The 17,025-nt window shown below is 37.7% G+C and overlaps 1 protein-coding gene across 1 annotated transcript in view; it reads left to right on the top strand.

The window, feature by feature from the left end:
* The first annotated feature begins 7,394 nt into the window (after nucleotides 1–7,394).
* The window catches only part of pax7a (paired box 7a), a 47,693-nt gene continuing 38,062 nt past the window's right edge, over nucleotides 7,395–17,025 (top strand). Inside the window, exons 1-4 of the mRNA XM_027002004.3 lie at nucleotides 7,395–7,479; nucleotides 8,640–8,875; nucleotides 9,143–9,287; nucleotides 9,598–9,726. Coding sequence (XP_026857805.1) covers nucleotides 7,395–7,479; nucleotides 8,640–8,875; nucleotides 9,143–9,287; nucleotides 9,598–9,726 — 595 coding nt within the window. The remainder of the gene's footprint in view (nucleotides 7,480–8,639; nucleotides 8,876–9,142; nucleotides 9,288–9,597; nucleotides 9,727–17,025) is intronic.

The following is a 17,025-nucleotide window of genomic DNA, read 5'->3' on the forward strand; positions in this document are numbered from 1 at the left end:
CTTCACAGTCTTGAGTGTGTTCAGCTCCAGTATGTTCTGACTGCACCAGAGAACCAGCTATTCAAAATCCTGCATTGCCATTTTGGATGACTCTAATGATTGTCTGCAAACTTCAGGAGTTTAACAGCTGGTTCCTTGGAGGTTTAGTCATTAGTGTAGAGGGAGAAGAGCAGTAGGGAGTGGATACATCCCTAGGGAATGCCAGTGTTGAACAAATATATTTACTTAAAAGCATACTGTTTACCAGAAGTGACTTCCCCCAGCCTTACGTGCTGTTTCCTACTTGTCAGGAAGCTAATGATCCACTGAAAGATGGTAGGGGACACAGTGGGCTGGGACAGTTTGGAGGAGAGAATTTCTGGAGTGATGATGTTGAACAACAAGCTGAAGTACAAAAACAGGATGCTTGCATATGGCAATCAAAGTGTTGCAAGATGTAGTGCTGTCCTGTTTGCCCAGTAGGAAAACCACAGGGGGTCCAGCAGGTGTCCATTGTTTGGGTGGGAAAATGGTGCAGCATTTGAAGGGTGACTAAACTTCCCATGGATCTATTGAATATCTGCATGAAGATTTGAACCAGTTGGGCAAAGCAGGCTTTAAGTCAGGAAATGTGGTTTATCTAAACTCAGGAGAAAACCAGATTTTGAATATCTGGAATTATTCTCATACATAGACCTCTCACATGGCAAGAATCAAGCGATCTGATTCTTTGACTTCCTGTGCAGTATTAAAACTTTTTTTGTTTGTTTGTTTTTTAATCAAAAAATAAACCCACTCAAATGTGGCAAAGTGCACATTGTAGGTTATTGGTCTGTTTACGGCCTTAGCACGTCTTTGGCATGCCATTATAAACATTTATATTACGACAGCAGATTCGGTTATTACAGTTTTCATAGGGTAATTTTAAAGACAGTGAAAGGATACTGTGGTATATTCCTGGTGTGGACACAGAAACAGAATGTGGAAAGCAGGGCTAGAATGCAGGGCTTTGTTTAATTAATCAAACAAAGGAAAAAAAACACTTTTGCTTTTCAGTGTTGCTTCAGGGGCTCTGTGCTCCATGGCAAACTTTTTTCGTACAGTCTTCAACAACCTACTGAATAAGAAATTGGATTATAAGTGCACTGTTATTAACTATACACAGGGATAAATCCATTTTAATTACCCGCTGGTTCACCTGAACTGCCTCTGTGCCCCACAGATGAAACTGGGCCTTACCCCTCTACCACAGAAATTATAATGCTTTTTCTTTCCATAACATTACATATTTCTGAGTGACACAGGGAACTTGGGTGGTAAAGGCAAGCAAATGTCATTGCATTTTAATAGAAGATAATGGAAAAACAAGAATTTTCTCTTTTAAATGTTGCTACTGAATTGCATAGAATATGACTACAAACAAGCTCTGACAGGACAAAATGATCCATTCTGATTTAAATTTTGATGAATACTTTTATTAACCCCTATTGATTAAGATGCAGTTATTCACTCGGTGCATAAGTCCAAGACATGTAGTAATTTCTAGCCTGTGTTCTTTAACATGTCCTAAATTGTTTAACATGCCCCATAACCTTGTCACTTTACTCCATATGCACCTGGCCTCAATCAAAAAGCAGAGCCATTTTTGCCCCAAAGAAGCCCAGATCAAGTCCAAGGCTTATGTATGTAGACGTGCCCCGGAGGTGCATGGGACAAATCACCCTTGTTCACTTTAAAAAGCGTCTGCACATAAAAGGCCTTTTTGAACTGGCCAGATTGGATGAGATCTAAATGCTTTCTTCTGAGACCTATGCCTTGAGCTGCCAGGACACCCAGGCTACACATCAGCAGCAGAGGATAGTCATACTCAATTAGAGTTAAGAGCCTTCAGCCCCTGTTTGTGAGGTGGACACCTAACTCAGTGTAACCTTCTCACCAGGTCATGACCTGCTTGTGCCCAGCAGTGTCTGAGCCTTGTGCATGGAGGAGGGGGTCAGAAGATCAGGCGGAAAGGGCAAGTGGCCCACAACCAGCATGTACACCAGGGAAGGGGGCTGCAGTGTGTTTGATGGTTGTCCAGAGAACACCTTTTGTTGAAATGACTGTGCATAGTAGTGCTACTATTATTTGCTTCTAAAGACACATGACCATTAGAACAATAGGTAGAACTACAGAAGACAGAAGGATGTGTTATAATGTATATTCATATGGCTTAGGACTCTGTAATTGAGGTAACCATGGGCTGGCCTTATATCCATTATAAAGGAATATCAGCATTTTCAGATTGTGTGATATAATTTAGTGAGGAAAAACAGTTCTTATCTGATTGGGGGAGTTTGAAGAATTGGTTCATTTCTGTGAAAATGACCATTTAAACCCCCTGCAAGGACTTCAAAAGGGGTAATCAGGAACCCAGCAGGGCTTTAATGCGGGTCAATGGATCTTGAAACTAGTTTAATTTCCATGCAATACTGGTCAGAGAAATTACTTATTTTCAGGGAAATTGTCTGCTTCATAGTGCAGGCTTGGGTTTTATCTGGCTTGAATTTTCATCATATTTCAGTGAGGAACTATTTTACATTGGTTTTGTTTACCATGACATGTATGTATGTTTGTTATATTTTTGGTTATTTTATTAGATATTAGATGTTTTTTGGACACTATATATTATGTATATAAACTATATATATGTAATACATTTTTATTATATTAATTATCTTGTTTTTTCACTTTACAATAGCAATCATAATGCAATATCATAAATAAGTAAAAAGATGTAATATTGAAAAGCAGAATTCTTAACATTTTCATTTTGAAGAATGCATATATTACACATATATTTACACCTCAAATATATAATATATTTTAAAAATTCCCCAATTTTCCTCTGGGTGGTCCTTTCTCCTTCAAGACTAGGTCTACCAGAGGCCTAGGAGCTTGAGGATTCTGTGTAGTATCTTAGCTGGGATCTGCTTAAGCCAATCTCCCAGTTTGGGGGTCACAGCCCTAGTGCTCTGAGAGAGATATATTCAAAATTGTAGTAAAGTACACAGTTTCCAGAGAAACAACGTTTTGGACAGAGGTCCTTTATTAGCTGTGTGAGCAAAGTGCTTCTCTACATCTACAATATCTCTGTCTCTATCAATATCAATATCTCTTACCATCATACATCTCTTACCACAGTATATTGCAGTTACTCACCTAGAATCTTTATATTTATATATATATATATATTGTACTGGAGACTTGTCCTTATCCATAGTGACCTCATTAAACAGGGCATGAAGGTTTTAAACAAACAAAAAAAGATGATGTGCAAAATTATGCAATCATACTGGATTGTCATTGGATATTTACCCTGCCTGTTTTCTGACTACGTTTTGGATTGCCTTTACATTATTAAAGTTCTTGGTCTTCGGACTACAACTTTGAGGATATTCATTATGTTCCTCTGCCATGACCTGTCAGATAATATTAAATTATATTAAACAAGTGGGCTATCAAAACCACCACCATTATTGAGATGGTCTCAAATCATTTTTGAAGTTATGCTGTCATAAGACCAACTACCCCATCCAGATAGACCATAAATGTTTGAAACTCTGTTTGATTTGTTCACGCCATCAAAATCCTTCATACATTTGCTCATGTAGCAGTTACAAGATCACTGCAACAACATAAAACAAGAGATTTTTTGCAGTGTGACTTCACATGTTGGAATCTGTTTAGGTTAAAAGCTTAACTTTCTCACTGCACAGAACTGCCCGATGCACTGTTTAGTCCTTTTATTCCCGAATAACCTCTCTGCTCTTCGTACTTATAGCCAATTCCAAGACAAGCCTCACTTTGATAACATTGTCATTGTTGCCCAATTCGCGCTGTCCCATTCTCTGCTACTAATGAAACCACCAATCCTAACAAGCAGCGAGGTTCTGTTATAGGCTACATGATATACAGTCCCACGCTGGTCGTCAGAATCAAATCATTCTAGTGAGGAAGCAATAACACATCGACATAATTCTCAGCAGATGTAAGCGTGCCTCCGCAAGCTAACTAGAGTCCACCGGGAACAGCGGTCGCTATAGCGATTCACGCCGATGACGGTTGTACTCAGCTGTGGAGACTTGCCAGCAGTTCAACTGAGAATCCATGAAGAGCCCTCTTGTCTCAGGACACAGTGATGTTGCGAGTCAGACCTACCGAGCTCCTGCAGAGATGTCTCGACACTGTAGTTCATAAGTATAACTAGATTTTATACTCTAGGGAAGGTGATCTTACGTTTATGCGATCTCAGGACTTCCCATTTCTTTTATGCATGTAGTGATCGCTGCAATGTGGCTATGATAACTTGTTGTCTAAGTGTCACTAAGAAATATACAGCAATTCGATTTTCTATTCTATTCAACGATAAAAAAAACCACAAATTTATTTAAGAAAAGTGTCTTTGTGGGCTAGGACAATATTAACAAACAAAAACAAAGCAACACAGTTACACAAACGCCCTCTATGGGTCATCATAATAATATAGCCTATGCGCTGGGACAGAATTCTTTCCACATACACTTTTTCATCGTCCTTAGAAAATAGTTGTCGTGTCGTCATAGAAGGCCTACACATATTCTCCTTTTTAAAACATGAACATGAAGCCGAGAGCGTGGACGTACGTGATGATATTGTACCCCGGTTCTAATAAGTTGAAAATAATGAAACATTTTGTGTTACTATACAGTTTGTTTCTTGTGTCGATATTGTAATCCAATAACATTATCATCCACAGTTCTAGCTAAATAACAACCGCAGCTCACTGATTGCAGAGACATTATTGTTGTTGTTTGTTTGTTTGTTTGTTTTGTTATGACAATTGTGACCATTATAATAATAATACAAATAATGCTGATAATAATAATGTAATAATGTTTCTGTTGTTGCTAAGAGAAAGTTAGGGGCTAGCAGTAACAATAGTCTGAATTATGATCTGCGCTTTTCAAAATACGTAGCTGGCTGCTTTTGAGATTTCCAGCGTTAATTCAACACGTTATTTGCCCGCATGAATCTTTTAACGAAAATGGTTAGAGAGAGAGAGAGAGAGAGAGAGAGAGAGAGAGAGAGAGAGAGAGAGAGAGAGAGAGAGATTCCTTTGGAGAGTTTCATAAACCGGCAGAAAAAGGCACGGTTCCCATCAAAGCCGCAGTAGTCTACTCTAGTAGGGTTTCACTTGATTGATGCTTGACTTAATCCATAGCTTGGCGAATCTTCCCAGGAGGGTGAAGCTGCCTCTTTGTGTTTCTCTAACCCACGCGAAGCTAACCAAAGCGGGAGAGTGAGGGTCAGAGCTTTGCGGTTGGATACCAGGTCTTCCCCACCGGCGCATCTGCATGTGAAATCGCCATTTCACCCTTGCACACTCCCTAATTGTTGTAAAAATTATTTGTGAAATTGCTTTCCACCAGGAGTGTTCTCCACGGCAATTGTCACGTAATTTTCTATGCACGGCGGTCCCACAGAGTTGACACACGCGGCCAGGCCATTCAACATATTTGCTCCTTCCAATTTCAAGAACAAGGATTTATTTTATTTTATATTGTTTGGTTTCGTTTTATTTGATATTATATGTTATTAACGACAAATGAAAGGTATCTTGTAACATTGAATATTTTTTATATAGTCAATGCTTCCAAGTAGCCTCCCAAACGGGAGTATTATTGGACTTTGGCGTCTATAGAAAAAGTGCTAAACTGATATACTGAAATTCTAAATCTTACATTTCGGGCAAAATAATGCTGATAACCGTCTTGTCCACACGGTGTTTCTTTAAAATATGCTGTATTAATAATGCTTGTCCCGGACCACCAATGACAGGATCAGTTTAACAGGCCTATTCAATTAACTGTGGATCAGAGCTTGCGCATTAAATGTTATGCTTTATTGTTGGAACATTTGTACTGTCCGTTCATAACATGAATTAGAAATTCCATGACTAGTCAGTCATTCGTGTGCATAGCATGTGATAGATTTCTGGGCTTATGCGCGACGATTCCCGGGTAAGAGTATTCCGCTGCAGGACGACGTGAGCGTCCTCAAATGTGTCTCATATATATATATATATATATATATATATATATATATATATATATATATATATATATATATATATATATATATATATATATATATATATATATATATATATATATATATATATTACTACAGATATTTCTATACTTACATGCATGTTCTGATGTTTAGGTTTATATGTGTTGGTGCGGTGGGTAAAAATAGATCAAAAGTGCACCGTGACATTGGTGCCAATGTTTTCTGAGACAGCTTAACCAACAAGTTAGATATCCTAATAATACAAAAAATATAGACAATATGGCGTTTGATCATATTCAAGCAATTATTGCTAAATATCTTTAAAGCAGTAGTAGTTTTTCTAAGCAGCTGTAGGACAAAACTTTCATATCTTTACATCGCCTAATTAAATGCTATTCGCTAACAACGTTCATGTTCATGACGTCCATATACATTTCACAACTACAGAAAAAAAGGAAGCGTGGTATCAATACGGAGAGAAAAATGATGAATTATTGCACTGTGTCCGAGAGAGAGAGAGAGAGAGAGAGAGAGAGAGAGAGAGAGAGAGCGCGCAAAGCAGAGAGAGCGCTCACAGAACACTTGATTAGAACGAACGTTTAGCATACATCTCAAATCAGTGATGAATGAAAATTCCATTTAACATTTCCTGTGTCTTGACTTATAATAGGGAGGGAGGGTAGCGGTTATATAGGCTCAAAGCAAAATGTCTGTCTGCGGTCTTCACTGTTCACTCCTATTGGTCGGCAGGTCCTAGACTTTACCTCGTCTTCCCAACAGGAATAAAAGAAAGGCCGGAGAGCCTATCGTTGCGCGCGCCTGCCCCCTCCCATAACGTGCGCCAAAGTTGGCCACTTAAACTACTCTCAGTCTCCAGCAGAGGATTTTATCAAAACTAGCAGACCTCTGACTGATTCAAAGCAAACAAACATAATTTACCTTCGATTAATGAGTGCTACAATCCCTTTCATTTCGCACACTTCGTTTTAAAGAACTTGCATTCTGCTTTCTTGACTTTTTAATCCCAAAGCACTAGGCAACTGAACGTATAGCTGTCTGACTATTTCTTCAGTTTTATGGGCATAATATCCATTGGTGTATTGTTGGAATTTCGTTTTCTGCTCGTATTCTGCATGGCTTGTTAAAACACTGGACCTGTTGTAGTTTCCTCGGCGAAGGCAAGACTGGACCTATTTGTGTGACTGGTATCTTTGATTGAGTAGGTTCTGTTTATTTTATTTATTTATTTATTATTATTATTATTATTATTATTATTATTATTATTATTATTATTATTATTATTATTATTTTGAGTAGCTGGAATGGCTACTTTACCAGGAACAGTTCCTCGAATGGTTCGGCCAGCACCAGGCCAGAACTATCCCCGCACTGGATTTCCTTTGGAAGGTATGCTACTTTTATGACTGTTTTTGCAAAGATTTTCATGACATTTTTTGAGGGTTGGGGGGGGGGGGGTGGATGTAGCCTACCAAACGAAGCCCCTCTACGTCAGTCTGTAGTTCCAGGAATCTTTTGAATTAATTCAACTATTTTAAAGACCACAAAAACTAAAAATAAATAAAATGCCAAGCGTAGGAGATGGTAGCAAATATTGAAATAACAAGACGCCGACACTGGATGAAATGTAATAACTGAAAATAACCCAAAATGTAACAGCCTCAAATTGTCAGTGGATAAAACTGGATACTAACTAGTACAATGACAGATGCACATTTTAACCAAAAAAAATAGATTTCGACTGAATGTGCAAACATTTACTAGCGTATAAAAACTTTGGTGCGAGATAACATTTTAACCTAATCACATTAAAGTGTTATTCATTTAAATCACTTGTAAAAATATCCCTTTCGAGAGCTATTTCTTTTGCAAATACATGCAAAAGAATTCTTAAAAATTCACACGCAAAAGTATACATTTACACTTGTTTGCTCAGCTAGAACACAGAATGGGATCTCTTTCCAGACCGAGAAGATTCGTGCTTAAGGGCCGTTGACGAAAGTGTTCAAACTCATGAATCTTTCAACTATACGCAAGATGTGAGATTTACTCAAGTGTCTTACTGCAGCAAATGGAACTAAAACACACAGCTAAGAGATGGCTCAACGGATCACGCCAATATTTGTCCTGCGTGACTAGGAATAATCGAGGTGTACAATGTAACATCCTCAGAGGCTCTTGAATAACAAACAGAGCACTGAAGTGTTGTACACGTTACAGGACAAATAGAGAGAGTCTAACAAGACTCTAGTTGGGGAAAATGCTCTTCTTGTCAAAGGGTAGTATTTGTCTTTGTACAGTTCCAAATCCTGACTATTGCATTAAATGTTATTATTGTCGTTAATTATGGTAGGGTATGGTATAAAAAATATTTGATAAGTGATATATAGGTCTAGTCAAATTGACAGTAACTTATTCTGTGACAAAATCTGTGTTAATAAGGTGCAGATGTTTTTGGCAATTCCAGCGCAAATGTACAGACCACTTTTGTTTCATGTAATTACAACTTTATAATTGGGATCGGCCTGAATATGTTTGTCATGGAACAGTATCAACCCCCCTGGGCCAAGGTCGAGTCAACCAGCTCGGTGGAGTGTTCATCAATGGAAGGCCTCTTCCGAATCATATTCGACACAAGATAGTCGAGATGGCACACCACGGCATCCGACCCTGCGTAATCTCGCGACAGCTGCGAGTTTCCCACGGTTGCGTGTCTAAAATTCTTTGTCGGTACCAGGAGACGGGTTCGATTCGTCCTGGAGCGATAGGCGGAAGTAAACCCAGGGTGAGTGTTGAATAATCTTGAAACACTTAAAACACAGACTTGGGCCTGTGCAAACTTTTAAACTCTGACACTTATCATATACGACGTAGCCGTATATGTGTAACGTACAACAGAACCATTGTAGCATAGTTATATTGCTGACATATATATACAAAAAAGTCGAACTAAAATTAAAATGTATTTTCCTCTTCTTTGTCATGTTTTCATTTTTTTTTTTGGGGGGGGGGGGGGGGGGGGGGCGTTGAAAATAATGGTTTAAAACTAAAGCAGGTAGCAACGCCTGACGTTGAAAAGAGAATTGAGGAATACAAACGCGAGAATCCAGGAATGTTCAGTTGGGAGATTCGGGACAAACTGCTGAAGGACGGAGTGTGCGACAGAAGCACGGTTCCTTCAGGTGAGGCCTCATCCGGTAAGCACCCTTTCCTTTCTACTGAGACTGCACACTGCAGAATGCAGCAAATTTAACTTCACCCGATTCCGAGTTTAAATCTTGCTTTGCTTTTGCTTTTGCGTTTGTTCATAGTAAATATGTGGATATTATAGGGAAAGATATTTAACAGCTGTTGAAAACTTGCAAATATGTTTGAAAACTTATATATATATATAAATATTTTATATATATATATATATATATATATATATATATATATATATATATATATATATATATATATATATATATATATATATATATATATATATATATATATATATCTCAGTGAGTTCCATTAGCCGGGTTTTGAGAGCACGTTTTGGCAAGAAGGATGACGATGACGAATGTGACAAGAAAGATGAAGATGGGGAGAAGAAAACGAAACACAGCATTGACGGAATTCTTGGGGATAAAGGTAAGTCGATACGCCGAAAATTTGATGTGGTGAAATGTGCTGAAATTAAAACAATAATCAGCATCTATCATAGTGCTTGCTTTAACAAAAGACGAACGCGAAAGAATAACAGGTTGCTTGTCTACCAGGCTTGGAGTCTTTGTTGTTTTTACTATTCCGCTGGTTATTGAAAGAAGTGAATTGTATTTCGCATAATATAGTTTCTAAGTTACAGTTCTCTTCATGGGAATTCGTGTACCCCCTCGGTAAAAGTATAATGACTTTAAAGAAAATAGCACTGATTATTCATGCTCTTAGCTATTCAGTCCTTATTAAATTATTTATGTGACATAAGGTGTTTAGACGCCGTAAATTAATTTGGTAGCACATTATTCCTTATCGTATATTTAACAGCTAATCTCGACAGCTGTCAGTTAACAAATAATTTATATCAGCAAGCCTATCATTTTAACATTTAAAATCATGGGCGTGGGCATGTGCAAAACATTTAACCCCTGAAATTTATCATATGCTAGTTCGTCCTAGCATCCAGCAGATGTATTGTAGAATATACCAGCAAGGCTATCACTTTAATTTACGAAAAGTTTGTAATTGAATATAGGCAAATTAATTAAACAATTTTCTACATAATAATAATAATAATAATAATAATAATAATAATAATAATAATATAGATCAGTTAGTATAATTTTCTGTTGATTTAACGAGTGTTGTACAGTAAGGGTTTAATACTAATGACAGTTTGTAATTAGTTGACAATATTATTATTGTTGTTGCTGTTGTTATTATTATTATTGTTGTAGCCTATAGTAGCCTAGCTTTATCATTTAATCATCTAATTTAGTCCTTAAACAGAGAGGCCGTTAGAGCATTTGTAGTATTTCCCGTACAACTGAAATAAGTGAAGTGGAAATAGCAGTCCACCCAAAACTTCATTACGCCGTCTCCTGCACTTCAGCATAAAAACACGATCTTCGTTTAAGATTTTGCAGGACAACGAGATACAATAGCAAAATCTTCGAAAGCAGGGCAGTGAAACGTGACTGGGTCTGTACAGTGTTTTTATGGTTTGTGGTAATGTACTTCGGACACCGAGACAAAATATATGGGGAAATCATTTTATGACCGTTTTTTTCCCTTGAAAACTGTACTGTTATGAATAAGACATTTGTGGGCAATCGCTTTTTTGTACTTCAGCCTGTATTGCATGGTATTTTGTATTCATAAGTATTCCTAACTAATACATTGCAAATCATGTGCAACTGCAAGGATATTTTAAAACATTTGATTACTATCATATTCTACTTACTTCAAGTAAATAATATATCAAAAGGCAACTCAACCGATTATTGTGACTATGAAAGTAGAACGTAGTTGTTCTGGCTGGTGTTAAGACTGAGATACAATTATACAGTTAATATGAAGGATAAACTGCGGTATAATTGAGATGTTGGTGTGTATTAATTATGGTAGGTTTTTATGGGAAAATTATTTTAAGTTATCATATCATCGTGCAAATAGACAACGTATCATCTACTTGGCTGTTCGATTGTGTTCTGTGCTATGGCGTCAGAGGCGAATATTGCAGGTTAAACGTGTTAACGATTCCCTCATAACCGTCTTAATAGCATCGTGTCTACAGCGCATCATTAAATGTGCTGTAAAATTCTCGAGAAGGTTCATATTCCCCCGCTTAAGTTTCCCATCCGGATAGCGCTTAACAATGTTAAGACCTATTAGAGTTGGTGGCGAAAACACTTTCTGTTGAATGGGCTGCTGTGTTTGAGAATGGTGTAATAGCTCGCGGGTACGGTAGGAAACGCATTTATCCTCAATCATGCCTGACTCGATCGGGTTTCGGGCACAAACCTAAAATGTTGAAAGGTTTTAAGCCCGATTAAACTGAGCCTTTTCTTTTCACTTTCATCTCTAAACGACGTACTGTTGCTTGCCCGGGGCATACATTCATGAGGTGTTAGTTTATTTTATAGAACATATTATTTATTTATTTATTTTTATGCATGCATGTATGTATGTATGTATGTATGTATGTATGTATGCATTTATTTATTTATTTATTTACGTTCTACACAAACTCTTATATTTTCTATTTAACATTTGAAGAAAAACAAGGGTTATAAATATGGGCATAATCTTATGCAGTCTCTGAAAATGTACACTTCATTTATACATTAAGAAATTTGTAAATATTTACATTTTATGGTCACAGGGCCATTACAATTCAGTCACCCGGTGGGCTTCACCTGATGTCATCGTTACGGAAGCCCACAAATTATGAGCGTCGGGAGTTTGCTAAAATCTGTCAAGCCTAATTAGTATCTAATAGGTTATGCCGAGGCGGGTAGCTCGGTCTGACAGCTCACCTGGTCCTCCTTTTGTTTGTGAGAACCTATCGAAGGAGGCGTTTTGTGCGTGCGTGCGTGCGTGCGTGTGTGTGTGGTGGGGGGGATCCGATGTGTCCGTCCGTTTATCGGGAACCATCTGCACCGGCTACACAGGCAAACCAGTGTATGTGAGGACGTGTCATGGAGAAAGGCGATGGACACTTCAGCAAATCGGAGGATTACCTGAGGTTCTCAATCTAATCAAACAGCGGCCAGACGGGATTTAGTCGTGTTGTGAGTGGGTAATAATAGAAGGCCAGGGGAGAGATGGTGCGGTGTCAGGCAGTCAGACGCTTCAGGCTCGGTTTCAACGTGCATATTCAATTAAACAGAGGGTGTCGCGGTGAAACCTAAAGATATTTCGAACAAAAAGGAGACAAAAGACTGTTTGAATAATCAGACATCACTGTCATGGAGAACAAGGATAGACTGCCTTGGCACTCGGTTATATTTTAAGCATAACAAAAAACGCTTGCCATTGTTTTCTAAAAAATGCAAAATTGCGATTGTAAGTAAAAAAATAGCCATCTTCGCCAATACCTTAAGGTATACCGTCCTTCTTGGTCCACGTTTATATTAAAATAAAATGGTTATCCTACTTCGAAAGCCTCTCCGAAAGAGAAGGACAGGGGAGTGAAGCGGCAGAAAACTTCAAACAAATCCATCTAAAATAGTATGTGCGAACGAGAGAGAGAGATTTAGTGAAAGTATAAGGAAGTTATTTAGCTATTAATATAATTTTCCCCAGGCACAGAGTCACTTCATCTGCACTTTCTCGCAGCTATTTGGCAGGGTTGAAATTGAAGAAGACCCAAATGTTGGGTAGAGATAACACAACCATCACAGCCTGGACCCTGCACTGTGCATCACTGCATTAAACTCGGATTAACCTCCCCTTTCCCATCACCGTCTCTCACCACTCTTCGCTGGAATTTATATCGCAGTGTTTATTTACGAGCGTATACAAAATAAGCCTATAAACTATGTTATTTTAAGCGTTATTGTTGTTGTTGTTGTTGTTGTTGTTGTTGTTGTTGTTAAGTCTGAACTACCTAAATGCTCGTGAACAAGGTGCCAAGGCCCACTTAATACTATCTTAAAGATTTTTACAGGAGGTTTGAATAAGTCGGACAGATATACGAGCACAGTAAAACTACATTAGAATCAATTGTGGTAAATAGGAAAAGTATCCATTTTTAGCCGGTATAAAGATGGTTGTCATTCCAGGTATCAATCAAACAAATCAATTTACTAAGCAATTGCTTTTTTCAAACTGGAAGGGTAGTATAAAACAATTGTTTAAGATAATAAAATGTTTAAATAAGAGCTTTAAGCACAAGCTTCACATCTGTAGGTTGCAGCCTAGATTCTAATTGTGCAAATCTTTGTCGTATTTTTTTTTCTTTGATAAGAAACATATTTGAAAAGCTCATGAATTTGAAGATTTCAGTCAGTTGACTACATTTTTACATGACTTGTCTAGGATCTGAAAGAAAATAAGTGACGTACTAACCAGCTTTCGAATTATGTCTTGTTATTGAAATGTGAATATAAAATATTGAAATATAAAACATTTACATTATTACTACACTTGCATGTAGTCTATATAGCCATAATAACATAAATCGAAATTAAATTTCGAATCAAAGTCTTTGCCATTGAATACTTTGAGAATAAAGGCTGGTTAAATTGACAAGACGATGATTTTTGTGTCGTTTCAGAGTACTTAATGAATAAGCAGTAAAATACAGGGGAGGTGAGGTTGTAAGGGCAGTTAAAGTAAATAGGGACACTCATAGTCTTTGATCTTATCAGATCCATTTGTAATGGCAAAAATACGATGGAAGTTCTTTGTATTACAGAATTACAATAATATTTTCAAGGCTGTCAATGAATTAATCGCGACTTACTGTAACAGACAAACACAGCCTGTACCTGCGCAGAAATGTTAAAGAGAATCGTTCAATGATTTCTATTTTAGAAAATAAATAATTCCACCCGTTAATAGGAATTGTTCACTGATTTGGAAATATTTTTCACGCACAGAAGCGAGTTGATAATCCTCTCTTGGATTGTATTCTAATTTCCAGTTTATCTGAAAATTGTATAAATATATGTTAATAATGTATCAGACTTAACGTCCTTTAAAATGTCACATATCGTGATACATTTTGCTTGAGATGTTTTAGAGTAAAATAACGTAATTCCTTTATGAACAAGTAGGGTATTGCCAATATGTTTAGCCCGTTCATATTTTGTTAATGGCTCCAGAAGGCCAGTGTACACAATTGATTTTGACATGCATAGATTTCCGCTTTAGCCTCTCTCCTCTTCTATCTATTTGATTTATGAGGGTGGGTCACACTTGACACCGAAAAGCAGCGACGCCGTTGGCTCTGGCCTCGTTAATCGGCGTGTGTGTGTGTGTGTGTGTGTGTGTGTGTGTGTGTGTGTGTGTGTGTGTGTGTGTGTGTGTGTGTGTGTGTGTGTGTGTGTGTGTGTGTGTGTTGTGGGGGGTGGGGATGGGGGTGCATGCTGGTATGACCGGAGTAAAACACAATTTGAATAGGCCTGCACTTTGATATGAATTCAGTGAGTGATAGCACTGATAGATAGATAGATAGATAGATAGATAGATAGATAGATAGATAGATAGATAGATAGATAGATAGATAGATAGATAGATAGATAGATAGATAGATAAACTTTATTAGCCAGCGTGTATGTTATACTTTATCAAACTAATTAAACGCAGTCAGTCTGAATTAATATGTATAATGTATACAAATGATATTTACAAAATTCAGAACATCTGCGTTTAAAGATGAACTGGAAGATTTAACACATGCAGAATGAACCTATCTTGTCAGTCTGATCGCAGCCTAAAATATTATCTGTATTTTCTCTATGTATTAGAAGATTCATATTTGAGCTATGAGCATACAAATTCATCGCTACTGAGTCAATACTTTGTAGAAACGTTTTTATTTGTTTTGCGCGATCATGTCGGCTATTTGCACAGAAAACGCGCACGCGCCTTCAATTATCATTATTTTTCTCTTCAGAATTATTTCCCATAGGCCTGCTTCAGGCGAGTGGATATCATTTTAGTCCCGTTGGCCACCAGTGAAAGATTAGTTCAAGTGGCTATTAAAGAACAATAGTATATCCCGAGTAGCGGCAGAATTGCCAAAAGAAGTCCAAAATGACTCTCACTTGAACAGATCATCTCGCTCCACCAACCCCTAAGAAGCTCATATCTTCGGTGAAAAAGTTATTTTAGCATCAAGTAGCTAAAGTAGTTAGTAAGAATCTTAACCCTTGAAAATATAACAAACTATATATAACAACATATAACAAAATCAGGTCCTAGCCTACATTTAACAGTGAGCCCAAAAAAATTTAATTACACATTTGTGACACTTTAGCACACTTAACTAAACAGCAAAAGATAACTAATTTGCTGTTGATATGAATATTTGTTATTAACGAAGCGCATTACTTTCAAAAGAGTAATTCAGACTGCTTTCATCTGAGTTCATCAGTCGGTCTTTGTGGCATGTAGCTCACTAAACGCTCAATTAGGCGGAGAATTTGAAGGTGACACGGATTCGCCATCCAGAGAGTTTCATCCAGCGACTCGGAATTCATAACTTGACCAGCCTTCTTTTTGCTGAAACGAACGCATTGAACCTGTCAGATCTAATTAGGGCGGTTAAACGCATAAATGCACCCTTCAGAAACAGTAGGCGTTGGAAAGCGACGGCAAGGCGTTCGATTTTGTCTTCCCCCCGCATCCTCCCGGTCGTAGTGTTGAGGGACTTAAAAAGAATTGCAGTGTTGAGTTTATGACTGGGGAAGGTTTGTTCAGAAATTGGTGGCGGTTATAGGGCAAAAAGCAGAAACCATCATGTGTCGATCCCTTCTAATTGGGTATGAAATTAATTAGGGTAGGCGTCCCTTTAAGACCTCAGCTTTTTTCACACATTTAAAGGTCTAACGGTAGATTAGTGGCTTATAGTCAATATTAAAATTCATTGATGCTTAAAATTTGTAATACTGCCTCTCTAGCAGGCATCTTAAAATAAACATAAAAAAGTAAATACATCATGATTTTATATAGTGCATTGCTATAAATAATTTTATATCATTCTCTCCTATAACAAATCACTAGGTTCTTTTTTTAACAGCATACACTGTTGTGAATATTTAAGGAAGACTGTGCTTTGGATGGACATTGTGTGTATTTCATTATTTGCACTCTCCTTTTTTTGCACTTTGTGTGGGTCTAAATGTGTGTTTTTGCCTCTTTGAATAAGATATCGGGGACTGCTTGAACCATCCTCCATAGTGCTTGAATGGAGAGAAAATTCAATTGTCTTCTTTTTTATGAAAAGCATTTTGTTCTTTAATTGAATGCTGCCTTCTTTTTCTTGTATTGGTCCTAAGACCCCTCTGAAGTCTGACAGGCTCCTCTCTCCATTGTCAGACAAACTGCTTCTGAAAAAAGAGAAAAGAGAATGAAAGAAGAGAGGAGGGAGAAAAAAGGACCCTCTGTTATTTTGTGTCTTGAGATTCTGCGCACAGGCTATTCAGGGGAGTTGATGAACTCCTTCAAAAAGTTTATTAAGGCTAGGAAGACAATGAGGACTAAAGCCTCTGGGCTAGCGAGCAGACAGTTTATAAACTAGCGTCCATTGTCCATCAGAGGCAGATGCATGAATACTTGTGAATGGGGGCTTCAAATTGACACGATCAGGCTGGACAGCAACATGTTAAAAGGAGAGAGATAGTTGAAAATAGAGGCAGAGAGAGGCGAGAGAGTGCAGAGTGTGTCAGTGTTATTTGCCTTAGTGTACATGGCCAGAGACCAGTGGTGAATCCAAACTTTCAG

Source organism: Electrophorus electricus, chromosome 22 (assembly GCF_041902795.1).
Source record: "Electrophorus electricus isolate QZ-2024a chromosome 22, ASM4190279v1, whole genome shotgun sequence".
In the NCBI taxonomy this organism is placed as follows: Eukaryota; Metazoa; Chordata; class Actinopteri; order Gymnotiformes; family Gymnotidae; genus Electrophorus; species Electrophorus electricus.